The sequence below is a fragment of the Ambystoma mexicanum genome, chromosome 6q, assembly GCF_040938575.1.
Source record: "Ambystoma mexicanum isolate Mex_15411 chromosome 6q, UKY_AmexF1_1, whole genome shotgun sequence".
In the NCBI taxonomy this organism is placed as follows: domain Eukaryota; kingdom Metazoa; phylum Chordata; class Amphibia; order Caudata; family Ambystomatidae; genus Ambystoma; species Ambystoma mexicanum.
In genome coordinates this window covers 1,402,770,180-1,402,790,141 of record NC_090937.1, presented here as the reverse complement: position 1 = coordinate 1,402,790,141, position 19,962 = coordinate 1,402,770,180, and the positions used below count along the sequence as shown (strand labels likewise).

Genomic DNA, 19,962 nt, shown 5'->3' with positions numbered 1-19,962 from the left:
TTTGCAAACCAGTCCTTTCTCTGTTATTGTTGGGGATGATGTTGGATGTTTGCCTCACGTAGCTTTTACATACAGAACGCTGGTTATTTCTCTTGTACTATCAGCCTGACGAAGCCCCGGTTGGGGTTCAATGCATGGTGGTTCTTGCCGTGAGTTGCTATACGCTGTCGTGTTTTTGTGGTTTCTAATGAAGTGAACCAAATAAACTTTTTTATTTTTTCAACGGTCCAGTACACACAAACCCACACACCAATATCCAAAGCTTCTTTCCATGGATCACAGAATAACATGTAGTGTAAAAAGAGTGCATCTTTGAACTTCTTTACAGAGCAGACCAGGAAACAAGTAGGACACACATCAATGAGTCATCACCTCTGCCTGCTCATATCAGTCACACTTGAGGTCACGTCCGATATTCCTCACTTATGCTTTGTTCAAATAACAAATCATGTTCCAGTGTCCCATACAGTTCATAACTTTATTGCTTTACTTTTTAGTTTGGATGCTGCGAAGCCCTGTGTCTTCTCTCAACTACATTTCCAGTTTGTAATTGGAGTGTTGGGTGGCATTGTGGATATACTTCATCCAGTGTTCAAGCAACCAGAATTAGTATTTACAAAAACAGAGGGAGGTCTGTCAGGTAAGTGTTTTGCACTTCGATTTGATTCATATTCATGCAAAAATGTACATTGATTGCTGTATCCCAATTTATGTAGCTAATAAGTTGATCTTCGTGTTAGGTGTCAGGCATGCATACCTTTTTCCTCAATATCTCATTACAAAAATAATCATGTTTTTATTTTCTAGCTGGAATGAAACTGTTCTTTCTCGGGTTGTCCAGAGTGAGTTGTGGTGCATTGCTTGGTGTTTTTATTCAATTATAGGTGCTAATATGTCGTTGGAACACTGCAGAAGCCCTTCACTAAGTGACAGTGCATGTGTTTGTCAATGGAAGAGAGTGTACTCTAATTTTCCAGAATATCAAGGATTCTCTTCTAGGCCCAACTATGTTTTTGGCTACACTGACGGGAACAATCTGTCTTTCATTAAAAATGGAGAGGGCGCCCTCAGGCATGTATCTTTTAAATTCACGGTCTCTGCATCAAAGTGAAAATGCAACAAATCTCTAGAATTGGAATAAGTAATTAAGAACTGGTTAGGAAGAGCATTGGATCACTTTCAAATCTATTCACCTATTTTACATGGACACTGCTGTCACTCAGCAAAGCATAGTCTACTTCTGAATGCTTGTTAGGCAGAAACCTGTCCAGTTCCCTTAGGGACCACTGCAAAAGATTTAAGACTACAGGTGTTTGGCAGTAAACCCACTTGGTAGCAGTCTGTACTACACAGATTCACTTGGTAGATGTGGCTGAGCAGTCAGACTTCCCTCAAGAAGAGTTAGGCAGTATATAGAGTATACACAATAGGTACAGAGATACAGTAGCACACGCAAACACTGACCAGAGCTTTGGTGTGAAAGTATATCATTATTTATTTAAAGACACACTTGTAAATTACACTAGCAAAACAAGAGGTAAGTCACTAATATATATATATATATATATATATATATATATATATATATATATATATATATATATATATATATATATAATCCTAATTACTTATTAGACAAGTGTTAGTGAGAAACGCCACTTATTTTCAGACAGAGGTGAGCGCTTAGCATAAGATGGCACTCTAATAAGTTATTAAAAAGGGAGGGAAAAAGGCAGAGTTATGGAAGCACACAAATTTCAATACTTTTAGAAGAACCACAGTAAGGCAGGATAGGCAGAGTTCTGTTGGAGAGCAAGGAAGTCAATTGCAAGGCCCACTCTTGGAGAGAGCAAGCAGAAGGGGTCCAGGTTCTCACAGTGGGGTTATGCCTAAAGAGTCTTGTAGATAGTTCGCACACAAAGAATGAAATTAAAGTCAGGAAAAGTTAGCTAGGTTGTCCCAGGCCAGCCCAGGTTAGAAAGTTGAGGCTTTACTGTCACCCCGAACGATCTGTCGCAAGGGAAGCCAGTTAGGACACAGTACCTTAAGTGTGAAGGAAGCTCCAGCGGGGGCAGTTGTTCCTGGCAGCGGGTGCCGGTGTTTCGTCCAGAGGAAGAGGCGGTCTCGCCGTGGAGGAAAGATGAAGGTCGTTGCACTGCCGGGGAAGAAACTAGCCGCGGAGTTCTTCAGTTAAAAGGTACTACCCTTCTATTTGCGGTAGTGGTAAACTGTGGTATTCCGGTTGCCGGGGTGCTTGGCACGGGCAAGGCGGCCACGAGATGCTCCAGGAAGGTGAAAAGAAGGCAAAACTGGTTATCCCCACCAGTCAAAGGAAGAAGACTCTCCGGACTGGAGATCTCCTCTGTCGTCGGGAAAAGTGGTGAGACGGTTCAGCAGGGCTCCACCGGTGGTGTCGTCGTTGCAGGTCGGCTCAGCTTCTCCCTCCTCAGATTCTTAGGTCCTGTGGTGACTTCTGAAGTTCCAGTCCCCAAAGCCCTGCTTTTATGCAGCAAACCCCCATTCATTCAGCCTAGCTGTCAATCAAACATGCTAAGTGGTGAGCCGGCCGGCTCACCACTTGGGCCAATCACACAAGAGTGCGACTTGGGTTGCCAAGGCAACTCAGTCCAGGGTGCCTAAACCCCCCTCCCACACCCCCTGTGGTACCCAGACAGAGTGGCACCACTTTAGGAGGCTTCTGTGGAGAAGCCCCCCAAAAAGTGGAACAAAGGGCTCGACTTGGGTTGGAGTCACAGAAGAGAACACAAACGCCATTTTAGAATCGAATTCTGGGAAAAAATACCAACCGGTGAATTAATATTAAATAAATAAACCGGCGGTATGTTCGAGGCTATAGGAATTAAATAATTAAAGTTGGTAGCCTCGAACAATGGGACAATCCCATAGAAATATATTTGCGGTCGAATATAAAATGTAGTATCCACTGCCACCAGCCAAAACTCGATCAGGGCGGACGGAGACGTGCCCCCTCGAACAACAGACCCCGGGGCAATCGAATTGCCCCGACCAGTACGTCCACAATATGATGGTTTGTACTGGTTTCTGTTCATAATTTGGGACTAGTAAAGCCAATGGTGACTTTACATGCCCTGGGAGACAGTAGTCAGTCCCAGGGTATGGAGTCTATGTTGGGGGTTGCTACGACACCCCTGGGTTATGGCACAGAGGGGGCTGTGTAACCCACACCAAAAACACATGAGACCCTATGGAGTAAAAGACCCCATAGCCCATAAAACACATGGAAAGACAAAGGAACACCTCAAATCATGTCTAAGAGTGGGAGTAAGAGAGTCTCACTCTTAGCAGGAGAAAAAAATAAACCCCAATAAATCCAGCAAAGCTGCTGGGGGACTCACTGGGTTTGGGAAATTAGCCTTTACAGAGAATTCTCGCTAACAATGCTGGTGAGGTACATACACCATACAAAATCATAGATTTGGATTTAATAAATTGGTGAAAGTTGGCATTTATTTCCACAGTTATCCTTTGCTCCTTTAGGACCATGGACAAGCCCCCTCCCCTAGTCGCACATCTGTTTTACAAGCATGGGACCATCTGACTCGCATTACTTCCTGCATATTTCTCTGGCTAAAACATGGGTACTAATAGCGAAAAGAGAGACAGATTGCTGTTTCATTGTTAAATATAGGCCTCTCTACGTTTTATGCTGGTGTGGCCTTATAAAAGAGAAGCCTTTGGATTTGGTTCCTATTGACATGATTTACATTTTTGTTTATTTTAAATGTGAAAGTTGGTTTTATGCAATAGAAATAGATATGTTGGCATGTAGTCATTTAATTATGTCTCAGTTTATCAGATGAACTTCAGTTATTACATAGATCACTACATGAGATCACTTGAGCGCTGCATACTCTACCTTTGGGTAAAAGAGACCTTTCACGACCATATACAATCATATAGGTACTCAAATATATAAGATAATTCAAATCATGCATCAAAAGATAAATGTGAAGGGTAACTCAAATAGATGATTCAAAGTGATTTAATTAGCATCCTGAAAAGTGAGGCATACGGATTACATGGGGTCTGCCTGCATCGGGGACCGGTGAGTAGCATCGCTAGGAACTGGTCGCCCTCCTGCAGGAGCCCATAGCTTTTCCCCGCTGTGTCTAACAGCACGCCTTTCCGTACTCACGCTCTGCTTCTGCCCCCAGTGGAGGCTGCGCTTGAGTCGCGGAGCTCTGTTCATCTTCATTTGTTCATCGAACTAAACTGCCCGATTCCCTCAAAGAGACTCCTCTTTTGCCCGTTGGCACCAGCGTGTGCAGGTACTTTTGAGCACAAGGCTCCACTCTTCATAGGGCTTGGACTTCCTTTTAGTTGGGTGCCTCTGAAGGCGGACTGGGTCTAATTTTTATTCGCACTGCCTGTTTTCCTCCCTATCTAGGTGGTCTACACATTTTGTGCCTCTAACTCGTTAGACTCGTTTGTATTTGTATTTGTATATATATTGTATTGCTTTGGTATATGTTGGTTTACTTGAGTTTTATTGTGATTTCTTGCTACGGTCAATGTTACAAAGGCCTTGTAATGTGTCTATATTTTTAATATAACACCTGCTTGGAGTAATTTGTAAGTGTTCTTGCTTTGTGTGCTCATTGCGGGCTTTCAGTCACCCTCACCCCTCTTGAGACCTAGTCTTGACCGCCGCGATCGCTACCCTGATTGGTCTGGCTTGTCCAGAGGTTACCCTGTTCCAAGAAACTAGGCTGGCCTTCTGAACCTCTGCCCCTCCAGGATATAGTTCAGAAATCCATCTTAACAACCCCCTCTTAGAAGTTAGGGATAGTAAGGTTCCTTTTTCACATCAAAATAAGTCTATTCTCAAAACCATGCCACCTTGTGTCTTCATCCTTCTTACATACCCTTACAATATACACACTGGATGTTGCAATCCAAGAAAAAAAGACAAATTAGTTTTACGTATAGGTCGATAGACCACAACAATAGGGTGGATGTTTTAACAGCTGTGTGTGTATGTACACAATGAATACTGTAATCCAAAAAACAAACAGATGGGGACGGAATACTTCAAGGGAACATATTGTCACACTGTTAACATAGCAGTATAAGTGGAGGTATAAACCACTCTTCAAAAAAGGCAACAGAAAGTCAACAAATAGGCTCATAAGCGATATTTTAGGTAGCAAGCAAAATTACAGTCCTCATTCATCCCACCAAGGGATAAAGCGTTCAATTTATTAATCCAGAATATCTCTCTCCGGTCAAGAACATTCTTCATGTTGCTATGTGGTCTGGTCGATGCAACGTCCACAACCTGGAATTGGATTTCGGCAATCTGATGATGCTGTTCTTGAAAATGACGTGCCACAGCTGAATTCATATTCTTTGTGCAGATGTTGGATCTGTGTTCCTTCCATCGTTGCTCTACTGGCCTACTGCATTGTCCTTCATAATACATCCCACAGGAGCACCTTATTGTGTAGATAACATTTGCAGTGTCACACATTTAAAAATTAAACAGTTTTATCTCTTGCCGGTCCTTGGGTTATGAATAATATTGCCATTTGGGACAGAATTACAGTTTGTACAGTGTAAATAGGGAAACGTTCCTGTCCTTTTACTGTTGACCACCCTGGTTGGTTCAATGTCGGTCTTAACTAAATGGTTCCTCTAATGTATGAGAAAAGGGGAGTGTCTCTAAATAGATCTTTGACCCTGTCATCACATTTCAAAATCTCCCATGGTTTAAGAATACACTTCTTAATCTCGTTACTCTGTGTAAAAAGACCTCAAAAGGTAGACCAGTGGATTTTTCTATGAGTGCTATTTCGATTGACCTCTCTGATCATATTGTCATAGCTTTGTTAAGGGCTGTATCCATTTCTTCCTTATGATATCCTCTGGCACTAAAGTTCTGGGCCATCTGTACAATTTATTTTTGACATTCCTCATCATTACTCGCCATCATTTGAACCCTAAGAAGCTGACTTCATGGGAGATATTTAATTAAACTGGTAGGATGGAAACTCAAACAGTGAAGCAAATTATTTCTGTCTGTGGGTTTACAGTAAGTGGTAGTACCTATACCTTGGGTACATAGTGTCAACTCAATGTCCTGATAATGGATTTTAGTATTACCAATCTCAGATGTAAACTGTATGCGACTATCAATGGAGTTTACGGTATAGAATAAAGTCTCCAAGACAACCCAGGGTCTATTCCAGACCCCTAAAACGCCAGATAGCTCTGCCATAATGGGTGAATAAGCACATGTTCAGTTTCGAATTTCAAGATAAAATAATTGGCATAAAATAGGGCAATGGTGGCTTATTACTATGCTCGTTAAGTCAAATTAGAACTTCCTTCCTGTTAAGTGACCTAAGGGTTTAGATGAAATTGAAGAGGTTGGAAAAGAAGAAACAGTTGGCGAGGATGACAAGCTCATGGAAATGACGACCCTGGTCTTGGCTGATATTAGCACCATCAAAAAAGGAAACGGCTCGGCTATCCATAATAGGGCACTTTAGCTGGAAAATAGTTTAAAAGCAAGAGTGCTGGTGTACTGTTTTGGAAAGTAACGTTTTGGTCTTTACAGATTATTTCATGAAAGTGAACAGTGAGTTGCCAAACAGGAGAATCTTTCTTCTGACAGAATAATGGCAGAATGAAATAGGTTTTTGTAAGGCTATTGAGAGGGGTAACTCCAACTAATGTTTTCACAAAAAACTTTGCTTAATTTATTAACATTAATCTGTGGTCAAAACGTAGAAATGTGCGGGTTCATAGAGATTTATCTCTTTGACCCTTTCTCCCCTATTGGTTAACTGTTGGTTAAATTGTAGTTCCTTCTTTCTGCTTTCCGGTCACACAAATGCTGATGATGAACATTTTCTTTCCTGACTTCAGTAACAATGTCATGGGGGAAAAAGGAAATGACCATTTTTACAAGCAAGATTTCTGCCACAGCAGAGGCTTTTGATTTGGTATTTTGTGTACACTGTTATTTGAATCTACAATACTAGGATTAAGTCAGTCATACTTTCAAATCTAGGTGACTTCAAGGCCCAACTGGTCACTCTCCTGACTCTCCCATTCAACTTGCTCTAGACCTCAAAGGCAGTGTCAGACGCCATGGATGAATCAACCACCATCCCGATAACCAAAGCTAGAAAAGATCATATTCTAATAAATAGTGTCCTCCCACGGATTCCTCATCGTAGATGTATTGTGCGGCACAAGCACAATTACAGACTTTTGTTTACCATAAAGGGGCACCATGCAGCATTTAGCGGCCTTCCCATCAGGTCCGGAAGTGCTGTTGACGTCGGTATAAATAAGCGTCATACGTCCCATGACATGTGTTCCTTTTTCCGCATAGTCGGCACCCGTTGATCTAAACACCTCTGCAGTGCATTTTTCTTTTTTCCTGATAAATTTGAAAAAATGGTGAATTGTCTGCACGGGATTCAAGTCCTGAAAGTTACGGCACCACACTGCATCAAAGTTAAGGAGTGACTTTATGTCCTTTTTCGAATGGATCTATGATGAGGGGGATGAGATCCCTTTTGGTCTCATGCCCATGAGACTTTCGAACTCTCCAAAGGAGTTTCTCGTAGGAGACTAGGATTGAGGACCTGGCTACTGATCTCCAAAGGCCAATTGGGCTGGATACTTCCCCTGAGAGTGATTTGTACCCACAAGACTCTCAGGCTCACCCCAGCGCAGTTTACAGGTCGGTCATGGGTAAAGTCTTAGACGCTTTAGGGTGGGGACGCCTTACTAAGATGGTTAGTGAATTTGACCTTACAGACATTCTGGACAAAATTCCTAAGGAGCCTATTTTGCCATTCCATGCTGCCTTGAAAGACCCCCCCTTATGGAGCTTTGGCAGAACCCTGCTTGGGGCCAGCAGCAAGAGGGATTTATCAATGTAGTACAGGCCTATATCCTTAGACCCTTACTACTTAGCCAAGCACCCAAGTCCAGAGTTCCAGGCTGCTACTTCAGGGGCCAGCTCAGCAGCTTACCCACCCTTGCTGTCGGATAGGGGCGACAAGAATGTGCAAACCTGGGCAAAGAAACTTTTTGCTTCAGGAGCTTGGCCCTAAAGGCAGTACTTTCTTCATGCGCTGAGGCTAAATATACACATCCTCTGTGATCCGAAATTACGCAAGAACCTGAGAACTTCCCTGAAGGGGAGAAGAGGGGTGGTTTCCTCAATATAATAGAGGATGGGAATGAAGCAATGTGCCAAGCTTTGCAATCTGGCGTGGCTCATCGGATTGTCTGGTGAGATCGGTTTCAGTGTAGTACTCAAACAGTTCTCATGACTGGCTAAGTCTAGTTTTGCCCCGATGTCCAGGCCAGGTTACTGGACGTGGCCTTTGGACACAGCTTTTTTGGTGCCAAGGCTGACGACACCTTAGAAAAGTTGCAATCTTTGAAGGTGGCTGAAAAATCCTTACGTGCAGCTAGGATTGGGGTTGTAAGACCGTGGCTGAAATGTTGGAGGGAGAAAATACTGAAAGTTATTTTTCCGAAAATAACTTTCGGTCTTCTCTCCCCTCAACATTTCAGACATTGCCCTTGCCCCCACACCCTACTTATCTGTGGGCGACACACTTCCTTGTGTGCCGCCGTCTCCAACATCCCTCTGCAATGCTGGTTCTCTTCACTTGCTTGTATGGAAACCGGCGCTGCAGGGTCTGCTTCTTTTTTTAATGTGTTTTTTTTTTGTTTTAATACTTTGAATCCGGTTGCGGGGGTCAGCCCCGCAACCCGGCTCTCATTACAGTGAAGAATGCCAGGGACACCCCAGCATCCCCCGCTGCCCTTCTTCATCGTAATGTTTCGTATGGCATATTTGTTGGAATTTTTAGCCTACATGAGATTTTTGTATAGCCAAAATTCAGACATATATGCCATAAGTTTTATGGCCTTCATGGGATATTCTATGCAGCTGTATGTCGGCTACCATCTCAGACTCGGGTTGCTGCTTGGAAGAGATTCTTTCGTTATTCTGGATCTTTTAGCAGAGAGGAAGAGGTTCAATGACCTTGACAAAGGCGTAAGGAAGGCAAAACCAACCTTCCTCTGTCACTTATGGATTGTCTCAGACAACGGCAGCAACAAAGCCTTCCAAATAATCTTTCCACACCCCTCTCAGGTGGGAGGGCGTCTAGCCCACTTTTTAAAAGCATGGAGGTGCATTACTTCGTACATGTAGGCCAAACGGTTCCTAGTGATTGCATCAAATGCAAAAGCTTTGAATGCAAAACCATCAAATAAAATGCATTGAAAAAATGCATTTAAAAAAAACATTTGATGGGGGGGTCCCTCCAACCCCTGTTTTTTTTTACACCTCAAAACCCATTATAGTAAAAAAAAACTTTACCTACAAAAAAAATGCATTTTCTTAGATACACTTTTTTCGAAGCTTTTGCATTAGAAACTATGTATTCGATGCAATGCCTGGATACCAGGCCAAACAGATAGTTTCACTGGGATACTGCCTTCGTTTCCTCAGACACCCACCCGGGTTTCCCCCCTACGTCTGTGACTCTGAAGGATCTGGACTCGCTATTGCAGCAGGTTTTCTTCCTGCTACAAAAAGGTGTGATAGAACTGGTCCCTCTAGCGGAAAGGAATCAGGGATGGTACGGTACTCCCTCTACTTTTAATCCCAAAGAAGGACTTGGGACTGCAACCCATCTTGGACCTGAGGCTCTTGAACAAGTTCCTCAGGAAGGAGAAATTCAAGATGGTAACTCTTTCACAGATCCGCCAGGCTCTAGAGTTCTAAGATTGGCTGGTGTCATTGGATCTTCAGGTTGCTTACTTTCATGTGCCGATTCATCCCAAGCACAGGAAGTACCTTAGATTTATGATTGGCAGTACACACTACTAATTTAAAGTATTGCCTTTCAGGCTGACCTCTGCCCCAAGGTTCTTCAACAAGCTGATGTCAGTGGTGGCAGCCAGTCTGAGAAGGGAGGAGATTCATGTGTTCCCTTACTTGGACGACTGGCTCATCAGAGCCTGCTCAGAGGAGTAAGCCAAAGCTCATCTAAGTCATGTCTGCTACTTCCTGCACACACTGGACTTGTCCCTCAATATCAAGAAGCCCCAAATGACACCTTCGGAAACACTCCAGTTTATCGTAGCGGTTCTTGACACATCCAAGGTGAAGGCTTTTCCTTCTGAGCACAGAGTGACCAAGATGGTCTACAAATTCCAAAATTCCCTAGACTCTTCCGGCCATGGACTTTGAGGTTGCTGGGTCTCATGGCATTCTGCATTATTTTGGTCCCGTAGGCTAGACTGATAATGAAATCCCTTCAGTAAGCTCTCAGATCCTAGTGGTCACAGTTCTCAGGCAGCATGACAGATCTATTGCAGTTCCCATCCAGAATATCTCAGGATCTACTGTGGTGGTTTAGTGAGGAGAACTTGATGAAGGTGGAACCTTTTTGGAAACTCTGGCCGAATATGGCTATAGTGACGGACGACTCACTGAAGATCTGCTCCAAGGAATTTCCCCCGACATCGGCGCTTGGGGACGACATTGTAGTGGACTAGAATTATCCACTTCTATATGCGTTCCCACCGATTTCTGTCATATTGCAAGTCATCAAGAGGTAAGGAAAGGGAATCCTCTGGCAGGTCTTTATGCCCATTTATTAATACCAAAATCAGCATCTTTTGCCTCTAAGCGGCACATCCCATTAGAGCAGACCAGCAAAGCGGTTACTTGGGCCACTCCTTATGCCTCATGTGTGACACTATGTTCTCAATTAGAGCTCAAGAGCAGATGCTATTTTTTGGTCTGCCAATATTGCACAACCTCATTGGGGCAGATCATTAGTTTTCCAACCACCCTTTCCTGCTCAGATACTTGGGAATCTCCCTTTAAGTATATATAGAGAAGAGAACATAAGAGCATGAATAAGTTAAAGTCACTATTGTACTTTTAGTCCATAGACCTAGTCCCCTTTCTTCCATATGCCATCCAGACATACCCCCAAAAAATCACTTATCCTCATGAGTAGGCAATGTCAGATGCATTGTGCTACTGTTGCAAGTTCCTTTCACATGTGGTGTGGGCGTCTAGTCTTGTTATAATGGAAAGAGTTTCTCTATTGGGGGTGTGCTTAAGGATGAGAAAGCTTGCCCATCAATTACCTTTTGATTATTTTTGGTGTTGCACCACAACAGTTTACACGGCAATGATTACAAAATATGTTAATGGGAATGCAAAGCATAGGAAAATGGCTTTATCACAATGTTGAAATTTGGCAACGCTCCCCTCGATACAAACCTTGTTAAATAGTCTGGAAACCTTTCTGCTGGAGAAAAATGACACGTGGCAAAACTGCTTCTATTATGGAAGATTGGTGGCTATTCATAACTAAATATATGTCAAGCCCATCATCATTTTCGTAGCCTTAGTCAATGTACTCCTTTTCAATATATTAAATACGTAGGAGAAGTAATGAGTATCGTGGTTTTGGGTAAATGTGTCTGGTTTGTGACACCATGAGCCATGTCTTAAAATAGTGAAAAAGGAAGGAGGCAATGTAGGCTATTATGGAATTACTATGCGCGAGGTACTAGAGTATACTTATGCTACCCGGTTTTCAGTTGAGTTGATAAACTCCCTGAAAACACCACTAGGAGGAAAAAGGTTCCTCCTTGGTTTGAACCAAAAAAACACAATTTCTCCGCCACGTCCTGCCCCAGTGGTGTCTTTGTGTCCTAAAGCAAGCAATGATAGGAGGAAGATTGTGGGGGGTGAAGAGGTGGCTAGAGTGGGGGCTTGGCATACAATAGGAGAAGGGCCCTACTGCTCCCCGTATGCTCGTTTCCCACTTCTTCTTCTCCTGTTATCTGACCTTATTCAAAATGACTCTGCATTCTATGTTGCATCGTTTCTTTTGTTTTGAAGAATTGTACACAAATTTGAGCCATTTGGCTTATTCACGTCTCAAAATTGGCCAAATACTTGTATTTACGAAAAAAGTTTTAACATGGACTTTTCAGTGCGTCTATTAATCCTTGGGTGGCTCAAGGATTTTTTTGTTAATGCAGCAAGTTTTTCCATTTAACTCTCGCTCGCAAGGATTTGAGGCCAAGCTCAAGGTAAATAACAGAGCCCGAACACAGTTGGGAATATTCAATGCTTTTCAATAGATCATTGCCTCAAGACAGTGTAATTTATCCGTAATCTATGGTTGTAAGATCGCCACACAGTATATTCATTTTGGGACTACCTTACCTTCTTAAAATTTTATTAAAGGCAGTGCAGAATATTTCATGTATTTTCTGTTTATTTTACATATCTGACCCGCTAAAGAGGGAGGCAATCTGATGCAAAAATTCCCAAATGTGTCTCTTATTTGTTTGGGGTTGTAGGAAACCCCAGGTAAATCATAATACTCCTATTTTTAAGTTTAACTTTGTTTAAAAACCATGTTAATCCTAGCGGTTTCTTAGTGGAACTCAAGTGCATGATTTTGATTTTTAATGGGTTGATCTTGTGGTAAACGTTTTAAATTGATAAATGTGTTATTTTTCTGGTTCCCAATCTTTGTGCAGGTCTGAGACATAGCGATTAAATAGGCAGTGTGCCAAAGTACAACCCTACCTCAGCCCAGAGCTAGTGGGAATCTTTATCGAGTGATGACCAAGATGGTTGAATCTAGCTTGGATATTGGAATGCCTATGGAAGTGGGTTATGATGTTCAATAGTCCCCATCTAGCTAATTCTGATCACAGGAGATTCCTGTTGACCAAATCAAACGCGGAGGACAGATAATAGAAGCAACGAATAATGATTTACGTTTTTTGCTCCAAACCATTCCCTTAAAGCATTTTAATAAAACAAATTCAATGTAGTAGCAAGATTTTTATGGAAACCAGTTTGGTATTTATTTTGTCTCGCGTAGCGCGCTGCCCACTTTCTAACTCACTCAGTATTAATGATGCAAATAGTTTGATGTCCGCATCCATTATGGTAATTGGTCTTTACATTTTTGGGTCTGATCTAATACTCCTTTTAAAAAACAGGAATGACAAGAGGTTTCCCAAGAATGGGGAATTGCAGACTACTTCAGAAATTGCTATAAAATAATGAACAATATCGTGGAACAGATTTTGGATGCGGATTTAAAGAGTAGATTGGAGAGATTATTCGGACCAGCTGTCCTATAGGAACTAGCTTTCTTAATGATTTCCAATATATCCTTCAGATCAAAATCAAGGGACCCTTTAACACCCATGATCAGGTCCACATTACCCAAAGAGGAGGGGAGGGAGTGCAAGCATTTAGATCCCCAAAATACCTCACCCAGGCCTGTTCTTAGATGGGAACTATTTGTTTATCAACCAGTTGGAGTCAGCTTTACTTAAGAGATGTGATGAATCTGAGGATGTTGTCCCTGTTAGGCAGAAACCTGTGCAGTTCCCTTAGGAACCACTGCAAAAGATTTAGGACTACGGGTGTTTGGCAGTAAACCCACTTGGTAGCAGTCTGTACCACACAGATTCACTTGGTAACTGTGGCTGAGCAGTCAGACTTCCCTCAAGAAGAGTTAGGCAGTATGTAGAGTATACACAATAGGTACAGAGATACAGTAGCACAAGCAAACACTGACCAGAGCTTTGGTGTAAAAGTATATAATTATTTATTTAAAGACAAACGTGTAGATTACACTAGCAGAAAAGAGGTAAGTAAATTCAGCACACAGTCACCATCATATATATATACAACCCTAGTTACTTATTAGACAAGTCTTAGTGTGAAACACCACTTATTTTCAGAGGTGAGCGCTTAACATAAGATGGGACTCTAATAAGTTATAAAAAAAGGGAGGGGAAAAAGGCAGGGTTATGAAGCACACAAGTTTCAATACTTTTACAAGAACCACAGTAAGGCAGGATAGGCAGAGTTCTACTGGAGAGCAAGGAAGTCAATTGCAAGGCCCACTCTTGGAGAGAGCAAGCAGAAGGGGTCCAGGTTCACACAGTGGGGTTATGCCCAAAGAGTCTTGTAGATAGTTCGCACAAAAAGGATGAAGTCAGGAAAAGTTAGCTAGGTTGTCCTAGGCCAGCCCAGGTTAGAAAGTCGAGGCTTTACTGTCAACCCGAACGATCTGTCGCAAGGGAAGCCAGGCGGGACACAGTACCTTAAGTGTGAAGGAAGCTCCGGCAGAGGCAGTTGTTCCTGGCAGCGGGTGCAAGTCAGTGTTTCGTCCAGAGGAAGAGGAGGTCTCGCCGCTGAGGAAAGATGAAGGTCGTTGCACTGCCAGGGAAGAAACCACAGAGTTCTTCGGTTAAAAGGTACTACCCTTCTCTGCGCGGTAGTGGTAAACCGTGGTATTCTGGTTGCCGGGGTGCTTGGCACGGGCAAGGCGGCCACGAGATGCTCCAGGAAGGTGAAAAGAAGGCGAAACTGGTTATCCCTACCAGTCAAAGGAAGAAGACTCTCCGGACTGGAGATCTCCTCTGTCGTCGGGAAAAGTGGTGAGACGGTTCAGCAGGGCTCCACCGGTGGTGTCATCGTTGCAGGCCGGCTCAGCTTCTCCCTCCTCGGATTCTTAGGTCCTGTGGAGACTTCTGAAGTTCCAGTCCCCAAAGCCCTGCTTTTATGCAGCACACCCCCATTCACTCAGCCTAGCGGTCAATCAAACATGCTAAGTGGTGAGCTGGCCGGCTCACCACTTGGGCCAATCACACAAGAGTGCAACTTGAGTTACCAAGGTAACTCAGCCCAGGGTGCCTAAACCCCTTCCCACACCTCCTGTGGTACCCAGACAGAGTGGCACCACTTTTGGAGGCTTCTGTGGAGAAGCCTGCCAAAAAGTGGAACAAAGGGCTCGACTTGGTTTGGAGTCACAGAAGAGAACACAAACGCCATTTTAGAATCGAGTTCTGGCAAAAAATACCAACCGGTGAATTTATATTAAATACACAGGCGGTATGTTCGAGGCTATAGGAATTAAATAATTAAAGTTGGTAGCCTCGAACAATGGGAAAATCCCACAGAGATATATTTGCGGTCGAATATAAAAAGTAGTATCCACTGCCATCAGCCAAAACTCGATCAGGGGGGACAGAGAATTGCCCCCTCGAACAACAGACCTCGGGGCAATCGGATTGCCCCGACCAGTACGTCCACAATATGATGGTTTGTACTGGTTTCTGTTCATAATTTGGGACTAGTAAAGCCAGTGGAGACTTTACATGCACTGGGAGACAGTCAGTCCCAGGGTATGGAGTCTATGTTGTGGGGTCGCTACGACACCCCTGGGTTACGGCACGGAGGGTGCTGTGTAACCCACATCAAAAACACATGAGACCCTATGGGGTAAAAGACCCCATAGCCCATAAAACACATGGAAAGATAAAGCAACACCTCAAATCATGTCTAAGAGTGGGAGTAAAAGAGTCTCACTCTTAGCAGGAGAAAAGAATAAACCCCAAAAATCCAGCAAAGCAGCTGGGGGACTCACTAGGTTTGGGAAATTAGCCTTTACAGAGAATTATCCCTAACAGTCCCTTCTTTCCTAGAGGGAGACTTTTCCCAGGCGGCCAGGGTGGTGCGACCACAGTTGAATAAACTTACTGGGGGAGGATCACCTGGTAAGCAAAGTCCCTTATGGGACTAGGGATGGCCATATTCAAGAGACGCTGTATTGCCACGTTGAAAGTTCTTCAACCCCTTTTCAGGTATTACATTCCTCTTCCATCTGTCCCAATAGAACTGATGTTTTATTGCGCAACCAATCCAACTACTTCATTCATTCCGATTAAAGATCTATCTAGTATTGACATTGACTTCTTACATCTGAAACCATGTACCAAAACAAAGAAGAGGACTGCAAGGATGAAGATGGTAAACTGAAGTGAGCAGTCTAGTACTGTAACAAATCTGATTGGTTCAAGGCAACTCCCTTTCCTAACACTGGAGTTTCAATCTAACGCAGCTGAAAGCCAGAGGAGAATCCCTCCATGCAGGTATTGCCGGGAAAGCAATGCTGTCTGCTGTGAAGCAGATAATGGAGACGTGAGACTGACATGGACACTAGATGCCATTTTCCGAGGAAGGAAAGAAAGCAAGCACAGCACGGGAGCTTACTATTCCGAAGCTTGTGTACCGAATAGATGCAGGGGCGTCTTAGCGTGTCCACAACAACGCTAAAGTTCGAATAGACTGGGAGAAGGATGTGGGTCGCTGCGGAAGAACAACCGACCCAAGAGCAAGTCCAAGGGCTACCGGAGCCTCGAGGCGGAATTCCAGCACCCAGAAGATTTCAACTGAAAACAGAGGTATGTTGGCTGGTGGTAATTGAAAGGAGGTTCGGGGAAGCCGGGTGCAGCACATAAAGGACCGAATGAGGGTCCGAGAATATTTCAGACTGATACACTAAGAGAAATATGGAGAAGCAGCGGGGTGGATACCCCAGTCATTAATAAATGCATGACAAGTGGATACATGACAAGTGAAAACTTAGTTTGGCAGGAGAGTGAACAAGGCATTGCAGAAAACAGACACACAGCTAACATCATGTATGCCATTAAGTGCCCGTGTGTCATTTGTTATGTGGGACAGTCCAAACGACAAGGGAGACTTTGATGGAACGAGCACAGATCTTGTATTAGAATTAGCAATGCGAACTCGGCAGTGGCAAGACACTAGAGCGAGAAGAGACACATCATCAACCAGATTCGGTTTCAGATTGTTGAAGTGGTCACACGCTGCAATGCACATGAGAAATTGGCAGAAGGTTGGATCAAAAAGAAACATATTCGATTGATCGCCTAGATAGATAGGGGGAATAAATGAGGAAGTGAACTGTATATGCTATCTTTGAGCCACATAGTACACCAGTGTATATATCCACGTGTGGAAAAGCTGTTTCATCCTACCCTACTGACCACCTCTACATTAGGGGGCATGCCACCCCGGATTCGCTGGTGGTTACCACTACAAGGAAAAGAACATGCGTCCCCTTGTCTATAACGGAGGCACCGCCTGATAAAGATTGTAAAAAGCTTTACGCACTGGGTAAGAGTATTACCACTGCTGCAGCGTATTCCACACGCACAGCCAACAATACCACATTGTTGGCTAGCTACTCAGACACTCAGTGGAATTTACTGCAGGAGAGCCTTCAAGAGGTCCGGGAACTTGCGCGGGCTAGATTGCTTGAGATTGTATCAGAAGGCAAACAGGTAAATCAGAATATTCTAAAGAATACTTTGGACGCTGCTGAAACAGCGGGCAGGACCATAGCTCAGGGCACCCTATTAAAACGGCATGCCTGGCACCAAATTTCCAAGTTCAAGCCTGAATGACCGGCTTCTTTAATCAATAAACCGGTAGAGGAGGCCAATTTATTCGGCATGGCTTTCGATGAGGCATTGGCGACGGCAAAGAAGGAGCACAAGACTCTGAAAAGCTTAAACCAAATTACTCGGAAGCCTTTTCAGCAGAGAGGTGGAGGTTCTCGCTGTTCCTTTCGGGGGCAATCCTACCCTCGCTCCCCTCACAACCAGTATGGTTCAGGAAACAACTGGTCCCCAGGACAAGATTCTAACACCACCACCACGTATCCACTTAGAGGACAGCGATGTATGAAGGGCAGGGGCCGGAATTCCACCCACAGAGGCTCCCTGGCCTTAGGTCATATATGACCCTCAGATCTGGGTCCCCTCCCTTGCCTCTCCGGTCGGGGAGCGCCTAACATCATTCCCTCATGCATGGGAGGGGATAACAGACCAGTGGGTACTCAAGACCGCCGCCCATGGCTACTGCATAGAGTTTTGCCGCCCCGCCCTACCCCCTCCATTCAGACCGCCGAAATCAAGACACCGGATGCCGGAACACCTACGCCTCCTGCTGCAAGAGGTCGAGATCCTGCAGGAAAAGGGCGCCATACAAGCCGTCCCTCTTCTTCAGGTTAACAAGGGTATTTATTCAGTTTACCTCCTTGTACCCAAAAAGGATCTCACCATGCTCCCTGTGCTAGACTTGCGCCCAGAGAACACATTTTTCAATCCTCAAATGTTTCGTATGGTCACACTACAAGAAGTAAATCATCTGCTAACACAGGGGGATTACATGGCATCAATGGACATGAAAGATGCATAGTTTCATATTTCATTGCCTCAGCCCCAAGGGTATTTACCAAGGTACTGGCAGTGGCGGAAGCACATCTGCGCAGGCAAGCCGTTCCAGTTTATCCTTACCTCGCCGACTGGCTCATAAAATGCAACTCCTACAGAACATGCCTGTCAAATACTCAAAGGACGATAGCCCTCTTATTCAGTCTGGGATTCTCCATAAACGAGAAGAAATCCAGCCTAGACCCAGTCAAATCAAACAGTTTCTGGGACCTCTGATTTGGACAGAAAGCTGCCTTGTCTTCCCCTCCAACGAAAGGGTTCAAAACATGCTGTTTCAGATCCCTCAATATGTAACCCGTTGGCAGGTGATGGTACGCAAAGCCATGCAACTGCTAGGTATGATGGCGTCTTGCATTTACTTAGTCCCTCACGTGCATCTGTGCATGTGCCCCATGCAAGAGTGGCTTGTTAGCTAGTGGTGTCAGTCCAGCGGACAATGGGACGATCTAGTGGTTGTCTCGGCAGCCGTCATTCTCTCCCTGTAGTGGTGGTCGAGGGTGAACCTCTTGAAGGGGAAAACCTGCACCAACCTTGCAGTGGAAGCTACTCTTACGACAGACGCATCTCTAACGGGGTGGGAGCTCATCTGCTTCAAGAGACGGCGCACCGACTCTGGTCTCCAGATGTAGCATCCAACCATATAAAGTTGGAGCTTCTAGCTGTATTCAAGGCACTGAAGGCTTTTCAAACACAGTTACTGGGGAAGACGGTCCTAATCCTCGCAGACAGCACCACAGCCATGTACTACCTGAACAAACAATGGGACACTCACTCTCCAGGGCTATCCAAACTGTCCTAGAACATTTGGAAGTGGGCTCTCAGACACAAGATGTTCCTGTTGTCCCAACACATTCCAGGGGAACTCAATCTCCTGGTGGACGAACTCAGATGAGACTTCCCCCTGACCTTAGAGTACGAATGGCGACTACACAAAGACATGGTGTCCAAGATTTTCGCAGAATGGGGCTTTCCAGAGATTGACCTGTTCGCAACTCTGGAGAACGCACAATGCCAAGATTACACCTCGAGGTACCCACAGAACCAATCCAAGGGGAACGGTCTCTGGATAACATGGTCAGGAACATTTTTTTATGCTTCTCACCCCCACCGACTCCCCTACTCAACAAGATTGTGCACAAAATGCGCCAGGAACCAGTCACCATGATATTGGTGGCCCCCCCAAGCCTGGTTCTCTCATCTGATGGAGATGTCGCTCTCTCCTCCAATGACACTGCCTTGGCCGTACAACATGTTATCTCAGGACAAAGGGGAAACACATGCCCGCAAACTCTGTACTTAGTGGCCTGGCACCTGAGGTCATAGAGTTTGGGCACCTCCAACTTCCTCAGAGATGCATGTACATACTTAGGGAGGCAAGAAAACCAAATACACAATATTGCTACTCCAGTAAATGGAAGCGCTTTATCTGGTGTAATTCTAAGAGCATCAATCCAATTGACTGCTCACCTACACATATTGTATTGTACCTGACTCACTAGACTCGGGCCTGGTTTTGAATTCACTGAAGGTTCACTTGGCAGCTTTTTCAGCCTACACTACGTCACAGCAAAAGGTGTTGTGGTGGAAAATACCAGTTATTAAGGCTTTCATGGAAGGGGTTAAAAGGATTCATCCCCTATTTCTAACCCGGCTCCCGGATGGGACCTAAATGTGGTAGTAACTAGACTTTCGGGGTCTCCTTTTGAGCCTATGCTTAAAGCAAGTCTCAAGGCTCTTACCTACAAGACCGCCTTCCTAGTGGCAGCCACT

The 19,962-nt window shown here is 44.3% G+C and overlaps 1 protein-coding gene across 4 annotated transcripts in view; it reads left to right on the top strand.

Annotated features, from left to right (window-relative positions):
- HTT (huntingtin) overlaps window positions 1-19,962 on the top strand; it is a 2,905,635-nt gene that overhangs the window by 948,948 nt on the left and 1,936,725 nt on the right. For all 4 annotated transcript variants that reach the window (XM_069632055.1, XM_069632053.1, XM_069632052.1 and 1 more), the window contains one exon: window positions 498-640. In XM_069632055.1, the coding sequence (XP_069488156.1) occupies window positions 498-640 (143 nt within the window). The remainder of the gene's footprint in view (window positions 1-497; window positions 641-19,962) is intronic.